The 20,331-nt window shown below is 44.7% G+C and overlaps 1 protein-coding gene across 2 annotated transcripts in view; it reads right to left on the reverse strand.

Annotated features, from left to right (window-relative positions):
• Nucleotides 1–13,850, reverse strand: part of LOC120063846 (polypeptide N-acetylgalactosaminyltransferase 13-like) — a 49,525-nt gene extending 35,675 nt beyond the window's left edge. For both annotated transcript variants that reach the window (XM_039014161.1, XM_039014160.1), the window contains exon 1: nt 13,709–13,850. In XM_039014161.1, coding sequence (XP_038870089.1) covers nt 13,709–13,850 — 142 coding nt within the window. The remainder of the gene's footprint in view (nt 1–13,708) is intronic.
• Nucleotides 13,851–20,331: the final 6,481 nt, after the last annotated feature.

A 20,331-nucleotide genomic window follows, 5' to 3' on the forward strand; every position in this document is an offset into this window, starting at 1 on the left:
TTTTACCCCAAAAACGTCGGTGCCCCGGGGCCCCAAATGCAGTAGTCCGACCCTGACTACTTTTGCCATACAGTCATGCCCCCTTTTTTTTTTACATAACATTTCCATTTCCTACTAGCACAGACTTTGCTGATAACCCCTTAATTTAGGAAAAATGTACTTGCTATGAGTCTGATATGTGGTTGTCTCACCTGACTTATGATGAATGCACTAACTGTAAATCGCTGAGGATAAGGTCTGCTCAAAGACTAAAATGTCAAGTATCATCTAGGTCTGTTGGAAAATCCCATATTTGTCCAGAGATTTAGGGCTCTCTGTCATTGATGAAGGAGTGAGAGCGCATTATAACAGCTGCCCTCTGCCGTTAAGAAATTTCAGCTCATATATCTGATCACTCAGCGTTACTAAGGATCCATTAGAGCTTTGAGAACAGCGGCACCATCCCGAGCTGCATCTGTTGCATACCGCTCTACACCGCTTCACAATGATCCAAAGGTAAATAACCTCTGTTGATTTATGCTCCGCTCTTCCAATAATCTCAAGCAGAGTGATTTCCATGCGGGACAATTCAGAGAGAGAGAGAATATTCAGGTGAATGTCTTGTGATTTCTAAACGAAAACATGTACAGTATCATCACAAGTTCAAGTGAACGGAGGGGTATACTACAAAGCAGAATTAATGAGTTAGCCAGCTTACTTTGATAAACAACCAACAATATCTACAGATTTTCAGATTCATTAAGAAAGCTAAAATGTAATGTGGTTTTGGTTGTTGAGTCAATTAGACCAAGCCCATTTCCATCTTTTCTTTGTAAAAAATGTAAAGCTATTTCAGAATATTTAGGCAAATTAGCTGGCTACTGTAACTTATTGATTCTGCTTTGTAGCATACCCCTCTGCTCAATAGTATCCTCGGGCTTAGAAATAACAAGACTTTGTTATCGTCCCTTTCTCTGGCTCTTCAGCCCAACAAACACATCACTGACCCCGACATGGGCCACGACAACAGTAACTCTATTCTAAGGCCCATGTCTTATGCCCTAGTCCTGTCCAGTGACTTTGTCTGAAATTGTATTATAGGGTCTTCACCCTCATATATAATGGGTCTATAGAGACATGGTCAATAGTGTTGAGCTAAAACAAGAGTGCTCTATCAATCCTGTTTCCTGTGAACCATATCTTTACAGTTTTGGGGGGGACATAAATAATGGAGATCAATTAGCCTAACTTTTGTGAGTTATTAAATATGCATTTTAAATTGAAAAATAAGTATGAATTAGGGGTGTGGACGTTTAAATGACGATCCTTAATGTTAAGAAAAACATAATTAAAATCATAGCGCAGTTATGACAAAACATTATTATCCATTTTATAGCCTAAGTAGACTATATGGCTATAAAGGCCTGGGGGAAGTTGTGTTATTTAAATAAAACCAGAGAGGAAGAGGCAAACTGTAGGCTACTTTGGTGAATTTGCGAGGCATGCAAGACAATTTAAGGCATTGCAGATTACCAAGACATACAGTATGCGCATGGTTCTGCCTGCCCCTCCTCTCTCGTGCTGGCCTGCCTGCTCTTTCTCTTCGCTAATGACGCAAGTGTGTCTGTTGCGAATAGACTATCCTAGTTAGGCTATTCATGGAACCGATGTTGCCGGGATACAGAGGTATCTTCGGGCCAGTCTTGCGAGCAAGGGTTTGCTACTCTTCGTTGCTGAGTGGGTGGGGGTGTATTTGTTTAATAATATGAAATTACAAAAAGCTACCGGTATAGCCTGTATCGATTACCCTTTTCAGATATAATGCTATGTGGCCCATTGAAAGCGCCTCAGCTACGTCATGTCATTATCTGTTACATGCTGACCAGACCGGACACGTCGCGTGCGCGAGCGTCGCAAAATAAATTTTGAAATACGTGTTATTAAATTATTGCACCCACACTGCTCGCGCGCACCAACGAGCGTCTACAACGCCAAGGGCTAAAATAGAAGTCATTCCTATTTCTGACACAGATCACGCTGAAAGTCCTGCCTCTCCATTCTCCTCATTGGGTTATAGAAGCAGGTACCCAAGTGCCATCTCCTCATTGGTTATAACCACGTGGGTGATTGAAAAACGAAATGTTTTGCCGGTTGTCGTGGTAAAAGTGTAGATGCAGATCACCATATAATTTCAAAGATGAAAAAGCCTGTGTAACAGTATAACTTTAGACCGTTCCCTCGCCCCGCCCCGGGCGCGAACCAGGGACCCTCTGCACACATCAACAACAGTCACCCACGAAGCATCGTTACCCATCTCTGCAGAGCAAGGGGAACCACTACTTCAGGGTCTCAAAGCGAGTGAAGTCACCGATTGAAACGCTATTAGCGCGCAGCACCGCTAACTAACTAGCCATTTCACATCCGTTACACCTGGAAGGAGGAGAGATAACTAGAAGCCGTTTTATGTGTGGATTAATTGTTGGAGTAGAAGACCTTGTGCATTTCAGGTAAAATAACAACTCAATGTTTATATCCAAGCTAGCTAAATAGGACAAATTAGCTAGCAAGTGCAAGCTAACTAGCTAAATTGCAATACATGTTTAATGCTTTTCGACCTGTCCCCAAATTAATGTCATTGGTTCAGAGTGTGTTTTGATATTTTAACCTGCGTGTCATTGTCGGGTTTGGTGTAGGGGGACAAAATACATTTATGCACGATAGCGCACGCGCGCAGCCGGTTTGGGTTCCGTGTTACCGTAGGCTACACTACGGCTTTGAAACGCTGACACGAAATCTCTGGAGACAAGAACGGCATTTTACTTGTCTGTAACGTAATGCCGCTTCTGAATCGGGACTAACTTCCATCACTGCTAGTCGAACATTACTGCCAATTATAGCCTGTATGCGCACAGACCACCGCTCTCCTAAAAAAAAGTACTTGAAAAAGTACTTTGTTAAATATCGCGACTTACCATGACATTTAGTAGAACGAAAGCACATCTAGCTACCCTACCATAAACAAAACACCATAAACAACATGGCAGGACATCAATCAGCAACGTGTATTTGTTGTCAGGGAAACAATAGAACATTATATGCCGGAGCAGAATTTTGTCTGAAAAAGTACATACGCGTCTGATGCAGCACTTTTTTAAAAATTGTCTGAAAAGTAATAGCTGTAACTGTCTTCTACGTCTGAAAAGGGTCGCGGTAGACACAACTTCATTGCCAGGCCCTAGCGGTAATTCATAGGTAAGACCATTATTCTGCATTGTGAATTGATGTGCAATTTTAGGATTTTTAAAATTGTTTTAACGGAAAACGGATTAAAAAAAGTTGCTGTTTAAACGTTACGAAATGTTTTCCATTTGTCACATTCCTAGCATGAGTACAGTATTGTAATCCACAGTGATAAGAGCTTATTGCAACTGCTGCTATGTAAATTATCATTTTAGATTTAGTTTTACATTTCAAAATAACTGTACTCCTTGGTTTTCATTAACAGTTCCCAATGTGATTTTCAGACTCAAATTTGACCCATTGATTCTCTAAAGAAAGGCAGGGAAGCCTGGTTATAAAGAGTGAGCAAAAGCTCAATCCAGGTGGGAGATCACATTGATCTGCAGCCGGCTCTGATTATATTATCTGATTATTTTAGTTTAGTTCCCCATATCCTCAAGCCATTTCTATGCTTAATTTACTTTGCAGAAGAGAGTGGAAGGGGAGTTTGGCCTGTTCAGGGTTGGTGAGTTAGAGACTGGGAACATCTCAAATGGCACCCTAGTCCCTATATAGTGCACTACTTTTCACCAAGGACCATAGGGCTCTGGCCAAAAGTAGTGCTCACTATAAAGGGAATAGGCTTCCATTTCGGTCCTACACTGAGTATAAAAACATGAACCCCCCAAAGAACGTCCTCAGTTCTTCGGGCCATGGACTCTACAAGGTGTTGAAAGCATTCCACAGGGATGCAGGCCCATGTTGACTCCAAAGCTTCCCACAGTTGTGCCACATTGGCTTGATGTCCTTTGGGTGGTGGACCATTTTTGATACACAAAGGAAACTGTTGAGTGTGAAAACCCCAGCATCGTTGCAGTTCTTGACACAAACCGGTGCGCCTGGCACCTACCATACTCAAAGGCACTTAAATATTTTCTCTTCCCCATTCACCCTCTGAATGGCCTATATACACAATCCATGTCTCAAGGCTTTAAAATCCTTCTTTAACCTGTCTCCTCCCTTTCATCTACACTGATTGAAGAGGATTTAACAAGTGACATCAATAAGGGATCATAGCTTTCACCTGGATTCACCTGGTCAGTCTGTCATAGAAAGAGCAGGTGTTCATAATGTTTTGGACACTCAATGCAGATGCTGTGTTTTTGGGGCAGCTCCCCTCCTCCTCCTGTCCTTCCTCTCTCTCCCTTGCTTCCCTGTTTGACCCAGTTGGCAGGACATGTATTCGTGCAGATCCTACTGGGCAGGGGATCACAAGAGCCCAAGCCCAAATCCACTGCATAACAGTACAACAATGCACTTCTACTGTTTGTTTCAGGGATAGCACTTACAGTGAACTCACTCTCAATTGGTGTCAAATTCAATTCCTGGAGGGCCAAGTGTCTGTGGGTTTGCAATCCTCCCTTGTACTTGATTGATGAATTAAGGTCATTGATTAGTTAGGAACTCCCCTTACTTGGCTTTTAGATTTTAATTGGTCACGAATTGAAAGAAACCAAAGCCAGTACACACATGGCCCTCCAGGAATTTAGTTTGACACCGCTGGCTTAGTACTTACACTGCTTACACTTTCTCAACATAGCTCATCCTACAGTTGAAGTAGGTACCACTCAGATTGCCTGCTTCTTGAGACAGCATACACTATACATACAAAACTATGTGGACACACCTTCAAATTAGTGGATTCGGCTATTTCAGCCACACCCGTTGCTGACAGGAGAATAAAATCAAGCACACAGCCATGCAATCACCATAGACAAACATTGGCAGTAAAACGGCCTTACTGAAAAGCTCAGTCACTTTCAATGTGGCACCGTCATAGGATGCCAACTTTCCAACAAGTCAGTTTGTAAAATGTCTGCCACGCTAGAGCTGCCCTGGTCAACTGTAAGTGCTGTTATTGTGAAGTGGAAGCATCTAGGAGCAACAACGGCTCATCCGCAAAGTGGTAGGCCACACAAGCTCACAGAACGGGACCGCCAAGTGTCCTCGGTTTCAACACTCACTGAGTTCCAAACTGCCTCTGGAAGCAACATCAGCACAATAACTGTTCATCGGGAGCTTCATGAAATGGGTTTCCATGGCCGAGCAGCCGCACACAAGCCAAAGATCACCATGGGCAATGCCAAGCGTCGGCTGAAGTGGTGTAAAGCTCGTCGCCATTGGACTCTGGAGGAGTGGATACGCGTGCTCTGGAGTGATGAATTATGCTTTACCATCTGGCAGTCCGACTGACGAATCTGGGTTTGGCGGATGCCAGGGGAACGTTACCTGCCCGAATGCATAATGCCAACTGTAAAGTTTGGTGGAGGAGGAATAATGGTCTGGGGCTGTTTTTCATGGTTCGGGCTAGGCCCCTTAGTTCCAGTAAAGTACAATGACATTCTAGATGATTCTGTGCTTCCAACTTTGGTAACAGTTTGGGGAAGGCCCTTTCCTGTTTCCGCATGACAATGCCCCCGTGCACAAAGTGAGGTCCATACAGAAATGGTTTGTCGAGATCGGTGTGAAAGAACTTGACTGGCCTGCACAGAGCCTTGACCTCAACCCCATCGAACACCTTTGGGATGAATTGGAACGCCAACGGCGAGCCAGGGAATTTATTTTTAACATGGAGGTTACCCTGCCGACCTGTACATAGGTACTGGCGATAAAGCACCTTGTAACCTAGCTGGGAATGGGACAGACAGCTCTGGAAAATGGACCCCGTCTCTTTGAAATTATATCTAATTCCTAGGAATGAAAAGTGTTGAGCTGGAGACAGACAGCTCATTTGGGTGCTCATATGAACCAGAGAGACTACATGTAGGATAATAGCGTGATGATGTCTAACCCTGCTCGTTCCCTCGACTCCACTTCCAACAACTAATCGTCCATAACCTGTATCACATAGGGACTAGGTCCAAGGTGCTAAAGGAGCTCATTCAAGATGGCGTAGCAGTGAAGACGTGTTTTTGTTCGTCCTCTCGCATACTTTTGTATTTTTCTTCTTTTTTGTATATATTTCAATTTTATTTTCACTCTTTTCCATTTTAATTCGATTATACCTTCCGGTAACCTGCCTCACCCAATGTGATACGGAATCGCTATTATTTTTAATTTTAGAACACATTCAAGAACCACCAGAAGCTAATTAGCTACAAGCTATTTAGTCATTGTTAGCCACTGCTAGCGGCTTTTACCTTCTACACAGATACCAGCCCTGTTTTTTAGCCTGGATAATACTCGCCAATCTACCAGTATTGGACCATCTCTACACTACAACGCCGGATTCCTACCGTAATCCCTGGACCACCACTTCTGATCTTCACAGCTAGCTAGTGGCTAATGTCCCTGCCACGAAGCTAGCACCAGTTAGCCGTGAGCCAGGCGCATCTCCCGGCTAGCAAACTAAATTCTACAATACCTCTTTCGCCATCTGGCTTGGATCCTCTGTCGACACGGCGCCCCGCCACACTACCACGACTGGTCTGCCGACGAATACTCCATCCGCTGTGCCTTCAACCGGCCTCCGTCGGAGCAGACGCACCTACTAGCCCCGGGCTACTAACATTAAACGCTGTGTCGCCCGCGTGCTAGCGTAGTAGCTTCCCTGTTCCATCTACTGCTGCCCCCTGGACCCTATGATCACTTGGCTACATAGCTGATGCCTGCTGGACTGTCCATTAATTCACGGTACTCCATTCTGTTTATTTTTTTTTATCTGTCAGCCCCAGCCGCGAACTCAGGCTCTGGGTGTAGTTATTCCGACCCTCTCTGCCTAGTCATCGCCATTTTACCTGCTGTTGTGTTAACAGGTGAGACAGCAACAGCTAATCAGCTGTCTTAGCTAGCTCTCCCAATCAATACCTGCGATTACTTTATGCCTCGCTGTATGTCTCTCTCAAATGTCAATATGCCTTGTATACTGTTGTTCAGGTTAGTTATCATTGTTTTAGTTTATAATGGAGCCCCTAGTTCCACTCTTCATACCTCTGACACCTCCTTTGTCCCACCTCCCACACATGCGGTATCCTCACCCATTATAACCAGCTTGTCCAGAGATACAATCTCTCTTATCACCCGGTGCCTGGGCTTACCTCCACTGTACCCGCACCCCACCATACCCCTGTCTGCACATTATGCCCTGAATCTATTCTACCACGCCCTGAAATCTGCTCCTTTTATTCTTTGTCCCCAACGCTCCAGGCGACCAGTTTTGATAGCCTTTGGCCGCACCCTCATCCTACTCCTCCTCTGTTCCTCGGGTGATGTGGAGGTAAACCCAGGCCCTGCATGTCCCCAGGCACCCTCATTTGTTGACTTCTGTGATCGAAAAAGCCTTGGTTTCGTGCATGTCAACATCAGAAGCCTCCTCCCTAAGTTTGTTTTACTCTCTGCCAACCCTGATGTCCTTGCCGTGTCTGAATCCTGGCTTAGGAAGGCCACCAAAAATTCTGAGATTTCCATACCCAACTATAACATTTTCCGTTAAGATAGAACTGCCAAAGGGGGAGGAGTTGAAATCTACTGCAGAGATAGCCTGCAAAGTAATGTCATACTTTCCAGGTCCATACCCAAACAGTTCGAACTTCTAATTTTAAAAATTAATCTCTCCAGAAATAAGTCTCTCACTGTTGCCGCCTGCTTCCGACCCCCCCCCTCAGCTCACAGCTGTGCCCTAGATACCATTTGTGAATTGATCGCCCCCCCCATCTAGCTTCAGAGTTTGTTCTGTTAGGTGACCTAAACTGGGATATGCTTAACACCCCGGCAGTCCTACAATCTAAGCTAGATGCCCTCAATCTCACACAAATCATCAAAGAACCCACCAGGTACAACCCTAAATCCGTAAACATGGGCACCCTCATAGACATTATCCTGACCAACTTGCCCTCCAAATACACCTCAGCTGTCTTCAATCAGGATCTCAGCGATCACTGCCTCATTGCCTGTATCCGCTACGGGTCCGCGGTCAAACGACCACCCCTCATCACTGTCAAACGCTCAAACTGCAGAACTAAGAACAGATATAGCCCTTGGTTCACTCCAGACCTGACTGCCCTCGACCAGCACAAAAACATCCTGTGGCGGACTGCAATAGCATCGAATAGTCCCCGCGATATGCAACTTTTCAGGGAAGTCAGGAACCAATACACGCAGTCAGTCAGGAAAGCAAAGGCTAGCTTTTTCAAGCAGAAATTTGCATCCTGTAGCTCTAACTCCAAAAAGTTCTGGGGCACTAAAGTCCATGGAGAACAAGAGCACCTCCTCCCAGCTGCCCACTGCACTGAGGCTAGGTAACACGGTCACCACTGATAAATCCATGATAATCGAAAACTTCAACAAGCATTTCTCAACGGCTGGCCATGCCTTCCACCTGGCTACTCCAACCTCGGCCAACAGCTCCACCCCCCCCCCCCCCCCCCCGCAGCTACTCACCCAAGCGTCCCCAGCTTCTCCTTTACCCAAATCCACATAGCAGATGTTCTTAAAGAGCTGCAAAACCTGGACCCATACAAATCAGCTGTGCTTGACAATCTAGACCCTCTATTTCTGAAACTATCCAACCGCCATTGTCGCAACCCCTATTACCAGCCTGTTCAACCTCTCTTTCATATCGTCTGAGATCCCCAAGGATTGGAAAGCTGCCGCGGTCATCCCCCTCTTCAAAGGGGGAGACACCCTGGACCCAAACTGTTACAGACCTATATCCATCCTGCCCTGCCTATCTAAGGTCTTCGAAAGCCAAGTTAATAAACAGATCACTGACCATCTCGAATCCCACCGTACCTTCTCCGCTGTGCAATCCGGTTTCCGAGCCGGTCACGGGTGCACCTCAGCCACGCTCAAGGTACTAAATGATATCATAACCGCCATCGATAAAAGACAGTACTGTGCAGCCGTCTTCATCGACCTGGCCAAGGCTTTCGACTCTGTCAATCACCATATTCTTATCGGCAGACTCAGTAGCCTCGGTTTTTCTGATGACTGCCTTGCCTGGTTCACCAACTACTTTGCAGACAGAGTTCAGTGTGTCAAATCGGAGGGCATGTTGTCCGGTCCTCTGGCAGTCTCTATGGGGGTACCACAGGGTTCAATTCTCGGGCCGACTCTTTTCTCTGTATATATCAATGATGTTGATCTTGCTGCGGGCGATTCCCTGATCCACCTCTACGCAGACGACACCATTCTGTATACTTCTGGCCCTTCCTTGGACACTGTGCTATCTAACCTCCAAACGAGCTTCAATGCCATACAACACTCCTTCCGTGGCCTCCAACTGCTCTTAAACGCTAATAAAACCAAATGCATGCTTTTCAACCGTTCGCTGCCTGGACCCGCCCGCCCGACTAGCATCACCACCCTGGAATGTTCTGACCTAGAATATGTGGACATCTATAAACACCTAGGTGTCTGGCTAGACTGTAAACTCTCCTTCCAGACTCATATTAAACATCTCCAATCCAAAATCAAATCAAGAATCGGCTTTCTATTTCGCAACAAAGCCTCCTTCACTCACGCCGCCAAACTTACCGTAGTAAAACTGACTCTCCTACCGATCCTCGACTTCGGCGATGTCATCTACAAAATAGCTTCCAATGCTCTACTCAGCAAACTAGATGCAGTTTATCATAGTGCCATCCGTTTTGTTACTAAAACACCTTATACCACCCACCACTGCGACCTGTATGCTCTAGTCGGCTGGCCCTCGCTACATATTCGTCGCCAGACCCACTGGCTCCAGGTCATCTATAAGTCCATGCTAGGTAAAGCTCCGCCTTATCTCAGTTCACTGGTCATGATAACAACACCCACCCGTAGCACACGCTCCAGCAGGTATATCTCACTGATCATCCCAAAAGCCAACACCTCATTTGGCCGCCTTTCCTTCCAGTTCTCTGCTGCCTGTGACTGGAACGAATTGCAAAAATCGCTGAAGTTGGAGACTTTTATTTCCCTCACCAACTTTAAACATCTGCTATCTGAGCAGCTAACCGATCGCTGCAGCTGTACATAGTCCATCTGTAAACAGCCCACCCAATTTACCTACCTCATCCCCTTACTGTTTTTATTTATTTACTTTTCTGCTCTTTTGCACACCAGTATCTCTACTTGCACATGATCATCTGATGATTTATCACTCCAGTGTTAATCTGCTAAATTGTAATTATTCGCTCCTATGGCCTATTTATTGCCTACCTCCTCATGCCTCTTGCACACAATGTATATAGACTCATTTTTTCCCCCTACTGTGTTATTGACTTGTTTATTGTTTACTCCATGTGTAACTCTGTGTTGTCTGTTCACACTGCTATGCTTTATCTTGGCCAGGTCGCAGTTGTAAATGAGAACTTGTTCTCAACTAGCCTACCTGGTTAAATAAAGGTGAAATAAATAAAAAAATTAAAAAATTGTGAGGTAAAGGCAGGAATCCGCAATGAATCCCAGTAATGAGCCACCTATGCGGGAGGTGCACCCCCTTGTGGACAGTGACCCAACTTGTTACGCTCACCCTGGGGAGATTGATATAACCCTTGAACCCTGTGAACACTGGAACGAGGGTAACTGTATAGCCTGCATGAAGCCCCCCTCCTTTACGGACACAGGGGGCTCTGGCAATGGCTGATGTAGTACCCCGTTTAACAAACGTGGAGGCACTGTTGTCACAGTACTGTTTTTGCGGAGGGGAGCACTGGTCACTCAGACCCGTACCAAGGCCCCTCGCTCCGGGGGTTACTCCAGCCAAGTGCTCGGGGGGCTGCTTTTTCATCAAAGGTGCACGCAAACCCTGTGCACCTCGAGTAGCCTCCCGTAACTGGCGACAGAGCGCACAGGAGCCAGGCAGCCACTGCATACCCCACGCCCAGGCAGCCACCGCAAACCCCACGCCCAGGCAGCCACCGCAAACCCCACGCCCAGGCAGCCACCGCAAACCCCACACCAAGGCAGCCACCGCAAACCCCACGCCCAGGCAGACAAGGCATTTGCTCCGACCATCCAATCCATCTCCGCTTCCTGCACATCGGTCCCAGCTGAGGTACCGGCATCCAGGAAAGGAAAGACATTTTTAGTGTCCTCTGTGTCACTGCAAATGCGTGACTACATATACCGTATTGTTTCATGTTATTGTGTTAGGATGTTCTGTGACTGCTCTCAGGGATGGGACTGATAGAAGAACAGAAAGAAGGGAACACATTGTTACTTTGACCCAACGCCTAGAAACTGTGTGCAAGGTCATGATCAGCTTATTGCACCCTGAGAGCAAAGATGCCTAGTTTGTGCATGAGTATAAAGAGTGCTGAAGGGAGAGCATCCCTTCAAAGCTTCTGACAGACTTGTAGTTTGAGTATTAAGTTTATTGTAACCTCTCTGACCGTGATAATAAAGATCTGTTTATTTAACTTTGACTTGGAGTCCTTAGTGGTAATTTCCACGACAACCGATGACTGGGGGCATGATTTCGACCCCGAACCCGGCTTAGCCATCGTCGTCTTGGTCGTTTTCTTAGACATTTTACTCATTGCAACAGCAAATTGAAGAATAATTAATTGTTTGTGATTAGAAAATGTATGAGAACAAGTACAACCTTTAGCACAACGTCCAGAGGGTGAGCACGCTCTACCACTATGGGACAGTTTAGTTGGCACAACCTAAGACAGTCTCCTTTTCCAATTGTTTGTTTTAGTAGCGTGAATCATTCCTGTTCACACTGAGGGGAAGAGCGGAATAATTAAAGGAATTAATCAGAGCCTCGCACTTATCAACTGTGGAAGGCGGGGCTTCCAGCGAGGTGTGGATTTGTCAGGCATGACAAGGCATGTAGATCTTTCAACCAAAGTCGCGAGAGTGCGACTCCCCATAGCATTTTGTACTAAAGTTGACTGACTGAAAGGGAACATCTTTTGTTGTGTCATGATCATAAAGTAATTATCTTGTGATAACGACAAAGCAACTTTTGTTATGTCGTGATCATGAGATAAATAAGTTGTGATCAACATAACGAGGAAATATCAAATATACAATACTACACACAAACTGTAGTATTTCAATCTACTAGTCATAAATGTACTGGGTTAAAGGGATTCAATCAAATTACAAAATTACATATTGGTGAACTATTCCTTTTAAGAATGGCAAAAAAGGCCTAAGCTAAATAAAATTAACATTGTGATAAAAAGATCAAAGACCATTAGCCAACCAAATCAACTTGAAGATGTTCATTGGAGACTCTTAAAGCAACAGTGAATCAGAGAATGGGTGACAGACTGCCAAAGCACTAAGCCATCCATTCCCCCAAAAGCTTACACTGATATATTTAGAGTCTGAAAAGAACTCAAGGCCGAGCACATGTATCAAATCGGCTAACACCATTTAAATTAAACTAAGAGCATAAGTAAATCGTATGTAACGTCAGGCACTGTTGTGATGGAAATTAGTCTGGAATCCAGAAGGCCACATAGATTTTTAGCTTCTTTCTGGAGTTTCTCTCTACAACTTGCTTACTGGAAAGGGCATGTAAGGAAATGCTGGGCCAAAGAAGGAAAGAACACTCCTGTGGATAAGTTTGATTAACTAGGGCAGTGCTGTTTCTAGGCACAAGTGACATAAACATACACTTAGGGAACCGCTGCCACCATTATGGGACCCCCAACCAGGAAGTAAGGGCCTCAACGTACTGTTAGTGAGGATAGTAGAATACACAACGAGCAATTTCAAAATTTGGTAGTGCATCATCAGTTTTCCTCTTGTTATGTCAGGTACTGACAGTCACTCAATTAGTCCATGTCAGCTAACATTTTATAAGTTAGTCTACCCAGCTATCTAAACCTTGTAATAATCATGGCCGAATTACATGCAAGGCACCTGCCCAAGGGCCCTGACCTCCAGGGGTCCCATAATGATTTTGTTAGTTACTCTCACTCAGATATCATATGAACATAACATAAGTCATGGCAAAATGTGTAGAATGGCAGAACATTTACTTTAGAACTGAAAAAACTCCACTCCATCCCATGTCAAAATGTGTTGAACTGCAGGAAATTAGCTAAGAAAATGCTAGAAACAGCCCTGAACCATGGATCTGAGTCTTAACCATGGTTTATACTCTCAAGGGAAAAAATGTATCTTAATTGTACACTCAGTCTGAGATTTAACATTGTAACTCCATTGCTTTTCTTTGAAGTTTACTGTGGTATTTGTTCTCCAAACTTTTCCCCAAAGTAATAGCAATGTAATAACACAAGAATAGTGTTCATTTGTATTGGACTACTGTGTGGAGTTGGCAAATCTGTCATGGTGACTGCTTCGCAGGGCCACCAACCCATATCTACAGAGGAAAGTCTATTCTATTGAATCCATTGGCTTCTATAGAAGTTATGAGTTGTGCTTGTTTCACCAGCCATCAGTGCTCTGTCTGTGTGTGTCTGAAGTATGCATTATTGTGTCTTGCTGGTGACAAATCCAATTTCCCCCTGTGGGATTAATAAAGTTGATTCAATTCAGGGCTCACCTCTCAGAGCAGGCAGCATTGAGTGATCCTTCCTGTCGTCACATTTGTTACATTCACTGAAGTAGAGCAACAGGAAGACATCCACCAGCACCCAGACCAGCGAAGTGGTCAGCACCACCTTACAGTAGACAAACCGCCGCATCGCCCTCTACGTGACGTGGTGTCGGGGAGGAATCAGCAGGCGGGCCCCTGACAGAGAGCAGGAACTCAAACCAGCGGAGGGGAGATTGAGCGTGGTTCACACAGGGACATCATCCCGCTACATAGAGATGAGAGCAAAACCAAAAAAACATGGTTAGATGGAGAACTTTAACAACCGTACAAAAGTAAGCTTCACTTATGGAATGTTAAGATTGAACATTGGGACAATGGCACTGAAGAGAACAAGACTTGTTGAATTTAGTGATTCCACCATACAGCTTCCACCGCTTACTTCCTTTGAACATGTACAGGTAACTGCCAAAATAAAGGAAACACCAACAAAGTGTTTTAATAGGGTGTTGAGCCAGAACAGCTTCAGTGCACATTGGCATAGATTCTACAAGTGGCTGGAACTCTATTGGAGGGATGTGGCACCATTCTTCCAGAGAAATTCCCTCATTTGGTGTTTTGTTGATGGTTGTAGAAAATGCTGTCTCAGGTACCGCTCCAGAATCTCCCATAAATGTTCAGTTGGGCTGAGATCTGGTGACTGAGACAGCCAGGGCATATGGTTTACATCATTTGCTCATCAAACCATTCAGTGACCACTCGTGCCCTGGGGATGGGGGCATTGTTATCCTATGGGGGCATAGCCATGGTAGCCAAAATAATGGCCTGTCCAGCATTTTTATACATGACCCTAAGCCTGATGGGATGTTAATTGCTTAATTAACTCAGGAGCCACACCTGTGTGGAAGTGTAATGAGTGCGCTGGGTAGCAAGTTCAGAGAGTGCATAATTTAATGAACAAAACAAGAAACGCAGACAGGAAACAGAAACAATAATGCCTGGGGAAGGTACCAAAGGGAGTGACATATATAGGGAAGGTAATCAGGGAGATGATGGAGTCCAGGTGAGTCTGAGGCGCAGGTGCGCGTAACGATGGTGACAGGTGTGCGCCATAATGAGCAGCCTGGGTGCCTTAGAGGGAGAAGGAGCAGACGTGACAGGAAGCAATTGCTTTCAATATACTTTGTATCCCTCATTTACTCAAGTGTTTCCATTATTTGTGCAGTTACCTGAACATTTTGTATGGAACATAGCTGTTGATGATGACTTGGTATTTTTCCAGTTCAGAGGAAAGCAGCAAGCTAATTCCTCCCTCAGAGTCTGCATATCCTCTCTGGTGTTATTGGCTGCTTTGCCTGGACCAGGCAGATAGATTTCAGTCCAATGAGAATGTTTGTGGGAACAGAAATCTCAATGGAATTAAATGAATGCCTCACTAGTATTCAACATGAAAAACACAATTTCCTCTGGAATATGACTTTCTCTGACTGGAATTATAGGCTTACAGTCAGAGGCAACAAGCTGCATTCAATTCAGCCTGTATGAAACCGTGTGCATGTCAAATGACAAAGGAGCTTCCAGACAAGACAGTTCTATAAGAAGCAGCTGTCAGTCAGAAGACAACAAAATGGAGACATTACTCGTAATATGAACCATTACATAGCTACCTGACAACAACTCCGGCAAGATAGTGATTGATTAGATCACAACTCAAATAGAGCATGCTATATTTTCCTTCTAAAAATGTCAATCTCCAATCCAATTTAATGATGTACAGTAAGGCTTGTGTGACTGAAACATTTGCATTATTGTAAAGAAATAATATCTATGATGCCAAAGTCTTACATTTTTATTTTGGTGATGCAAGGAGGCCATAATGACATAATAGACTATCAAATATTTTGTGTCTTACACACAAAATCTAGTATTAGACTGTTCTGTGGTGCATTAAGTTTCTAGAAACTCGATCATCTAACCACGCAAAAATAATACATGTAAACAGAAACCCCCTGTGTGTGTGTGTGTGTGTGTGTGTGTGTGTGTGAGCATGCGCATGTTTGTGTGTTTTTGCATGTGTATTTGTGCGTGCATGTCATTGCGTTTTTGTTTACCCGCATTCTCCAATATGCTCAAGGCCACGTGCCAATGGGTGATTCTTGTAACACCCTTCTAGGCTCCTCCCCACGACACCTGACTGATCTCATGTCCATATCATTCTCCTGCAGCATAGGGCAGTGTAGTAGTGTTGTCTTTGTACTACCAGCATCATCTCTGCTCTCTGTCTATGTCCATCACAGTAGATGACTAGCCTGCCCTGGGCTAACTGTTGCCTCATTCAAAAACAAGCCAAGGTGTCCATACCTACATTATAAAAATGGTAATATTTTTGTTTTTACAGGAACTTACTGGCAGCAGGTTACCTGTAAGTTACCGTAAACAAAAACAAAAGTACAGTATGTTACCGAAAATGTCAAAGTAACTTTTGGTTGAACTGTCATAAGTAGGCCTACAAAGCTTAACCAGATGTGTAGGTTATCTAAGGTTGGACACTACCCCCAAAAGGCTTCGAGAATGACAGTCCAATAAAAGAAAGACTCCCTTGTGTGCAATGTTGTCATCAGTCGCAAAGGACTTTCCCAAACCATACAAATGTATACCCATGTATAGATTTTGGTGATAAGGTATTCAGATCTAAATCTAATCATGTATTTCAAAAACTCCATGACTCTGCTTGATATCCAAGACACCAACACCTAGTAACACTGGGCATGGAACCTTACTTACACTACCTTCACCATATTTAATTTGATGGTAATTTCTGCTAACAAAAAATCTGATCATGTCTGCTGCGTCTCTGCTCGACCATCTGCTTGGTACTGTCGAGTGCTATGTTTGGGTCTGGTGCCACCAACTAGGCTGGAGGTGACACTAGCGGTCCCCTCTGAAGCGGCTGGGTCATTAGTCCAACCATCTGCACAGATTCATATTTCCTGTCTGTTGAGCAGTGCACTGCAACAAGGTCTCTCCTTCATTACTAGAGTGTGCGGCTCTCCTTTCATTTTTGAAGTGTTCGACTCCGCTAGCCAGCACCTCGCCTAAATAGGTGTGCGTTTCTTTCGCCTCTAGACTCTCCCTTCATTACAGCACACAATTCAACTGAAACACTTGTCTAAACAACATCAAACATTATTGACCTCACCAGAGCTTTGGTGCTTTACCCACAGGGCCAAAAGTGTTACATCAGTTGACAGCTCAGGCACTGTGACAGTTACAGTATCCATAGGCTTCTACTCATCAAGCAAGGCTGCTCAAACAATGGCAATTGACCCTTTGCTAAGCCTTGCCAAATAATTTTGGGCAACCAATCACAGATCTTGAATGGATAGCAACTGTCATCAAGTCCAAAACCTCTGGCAAGTTTACGTTTGAATCACATCAAAGCCACTGAGGCATTACAAAATCAAAGAGTTTTCATCCAAAAACTAGTTGTTTAAATGACTAAATAATTGAACAGTGCAACAGGGGTACTTGCTACTGTGATTCCTGAAATGCAGAGCCTGTTGATTTAGTATTTTTAGAATCCAAAAGTATACTTTTGTTACATTGTTTGCTAGCTCAGCTAGTTAGCTAGCTAGTTCTCAGTCTTATTGACCACCCAACATTGCTAACGCTAGCTAGCCAGTTAATATAACTTGTTTTTTCTAAATGTATGTTAGAATGTTATGAAAACAACAATCTGCTGTCGACATCAGGATATTATTTAAGAGCACTACTTAGCTCCAAAAGTGGTTAGTAACTTTGGCTGCATGCTGACAGTGCATTCAGAGCCATCCAGTGGCTAGCCACACTACAACCTTCATTTTACCAGGTTCCTGTGTAGCAACTGTAATGACAGTCCACCACAACATACCAGGGGTAGTCTGTGTTTAATTTCATTGTGTATTAAAAACACAGTTTGAGATCATTGTAAGGGGACTTCGCCAGTGGTTAGAAGGGGGAATTGGGCTTCCTGGGAAAATGTTGTCCGAGGTTGCAACAGTAACCAAGGGGGGTGGGGCTTATTGAAGGGTCAATTAAGGTCTAATGTTCTCTACCATTTCTGACTGGTTTATTCTTAGATCACAAACACAGTTATCTGAAGTACTTGAGTACAATCCAGAAGCCAACTGAACTTCTCTCGTGTACAGGGACCTGATGTCAGCAATTATGACAGAGAGCACTTTGAGTCCAATCTTTCTAAATTTTCAGAATATGAGAAATCAGCACAAATCATCCAGCGTTGGGCCTTCAGGATACAGGAAATGATTATCCGGATGGACTATAGGGCTGATACTCTTAAATCTGTCAATCGCTCCAATCCAATGGGTTGCTGTGCTACTAAAGTACATGAGGGAACACTTTAGTGTCATATCTATTGGAAACACTTCTTTAGTGTATGCAGGGCTGCCAAAACCTCATCCTGGAGATCTACTGTCCTGTAGGTTCAGTCAAACCCTAACCCAACATACCTGATTCAACTAGTTAAAGCTGAGATCGGCAAAAGGTGAAACAGCGCCACTGGTCGCCCCAGGTGCATTTGTAATTGTTTTTGTTTTGTTGACTAAACGGAGGTGAGCAGCGTGGTAAAAAATAATTGCAGTATATTTTGCTGTTCTATCGCACGTCTGCATCCTGATCTGGTGAGCGTATATACACTGCTCAAAAAAATAAAGGGAACACTTAAACAACACAATGTAACTCCAAGTCAATCACACTTCTGTGAAATCAAACTGTCCACTTAGGAAGCAACACTGATTGACAATAAATTTCACATGCTGTTGTGCAAATGGAATAGACAAAAGGTGGAAATTATAGGCAATTAGCAAGACACCCCCAAAAAAGGAGTGATTCTGCAGGTGGTGACCACAGACCACTTCTCAGTTCCTATGCTTCCTGGCTGATGTTTTGGTCACTTTTGAATGCTGGCGGTGCTCTCACTCTAGTGGTAGCATGAGACGGAGTCTACAACCCACACAAGTGGCTCAGGTAGTGCAGTTCATCCAGGATGGCACATCAATGCGAGCTGTGGCAAAAAGGTTTGCTGTGTCTGTCAGCGTAGTGTCCAGAGCATGGAGGCGCTACCAGGAGACAGGCCAGTACATCAGGAGACGTGGAGGAGGCCGTAGGAGGGCAACAACCCAGCAGCAGGACCGCTACCTCCGCCTTTGTGCAAGGAGGTGCACTGCCAGCGCCCTGCAAAATGACCTCCAGCAGGCCACAAATGTGCATGTGTCTGCTCAAACGGTCAGAAACAGACTCCATGAGGGTGGTATGAGGGCCCGACGTCCACAGGTGGGGGTTGTGCTTACAGCCCAACACCGTGCAGGACGTTTGGCATTTGCCAGAGAACACCAAGATTGGCAAATTCGCCACTGGCGCCCTGTGCTCTTCACAGATGAAAGCAGGTTCACACTGAGCACATGAGCACATGTGACAGACGTGACAGAGTCTGGAGACGCCGCGGAGAACGTTCTGCTGCCTGCAACATCCTCCAGCATGACCGGTTTGGCGATGGGTCAGTCATGGTGTGGGGTGGCATTTCTTTGTGGGGCCGCACAGCCCTCCATGTGCTCGCCAGAGGTAGCCTGACTGCCAATAGGTACCGAGATGAGATCCTCAGACCCCTTGTGAGACCATATGCAGACACATGCACATTTGTGGCCTGCTGGAGGTCATTTTGCAGGGCTCTGGCAGTGCACCTCCTTGCACAAAGGCGGAGGTAGCGGTCCTGCTGCTGGGTTGTTGCCCTCCTACGGCCTCCTCCACGTCTCCTGATGTACTGGCCTGTCTCCTAGTAGCGCCTCCATGCTCTGGACACTATGCTGACAGACACAGCAAACCTTTTTGCCACAGCTCGCATTGATGTGCCATCCTGGATGAACTGCACTACCTGAGCCACTTGTGTGGGTTGTAGACTCCGTCTCATGCTACCACTAGAGTGAGAGCACCGCCAGCATTCAAAAGTGACCAAAACATCAGCCAGGAAGCATAGGAACTGAGAAGTGGTCTGTGGTCACCACCTGCAGAATCACTCCTTTTTTGGGGGTGTCTTGCTAATTGCCTATAATTTCCACCTTTTGTCTATTCCATTTGCACAACAGCATGTGAAATTTATTGTCAATCAGTGTTGCTTCCTAAGTGGACAGTTTGATTTCACAGAAGTGTGATTGACTTGGAGTTACATTGTGTTGTTTAAGTGTTCCCTTTATTTTTTTGAGCAGTGTATATATATATATATACTGAACAAAAATATAAATGCAACATGTGAAGTGTTGGTCCCATGTTTCATGAGCTGAAACAAAATATCCCCGAAATTGTATATACTCACAAAAAGCTTATTTCTCTCAAATTTTGTGCATAAATTTGTTTACATCCCTGTTAAGTGAGCATTCCTTCTTTGCCAAGATAATCCATCCACCTGATAGGTGTGCATATCAAGAAGCTAATTAAACATAATGATCATTACAAAGGTGCACCTTGTGCTGGGGTTAATAAAATGTGCAGTTTTGTTACATAACACAATACCATAGATGTCTCAAGTTTTGAGGGAGCATACAATTGGCATGCTGACTGCAGGAATGTCCACCAGAGCT

The sequence above is a fragment of the Salvelinus namaycush genome, chromosome 19 (genome assembly GCF_016432855.1).
Source record: "Salvelinus namaycush isolate Seneca chromosome 19, SaNama_1.0, whole genome shotgun sequence".
In the NCBI taxonomy this organism is placed as follows: Eukaryota; Metazoa; Chordata; class Actinopteri; order Salmoniformes; family Salmonidae; genus Salvelinus; species Salvelinus namaycush.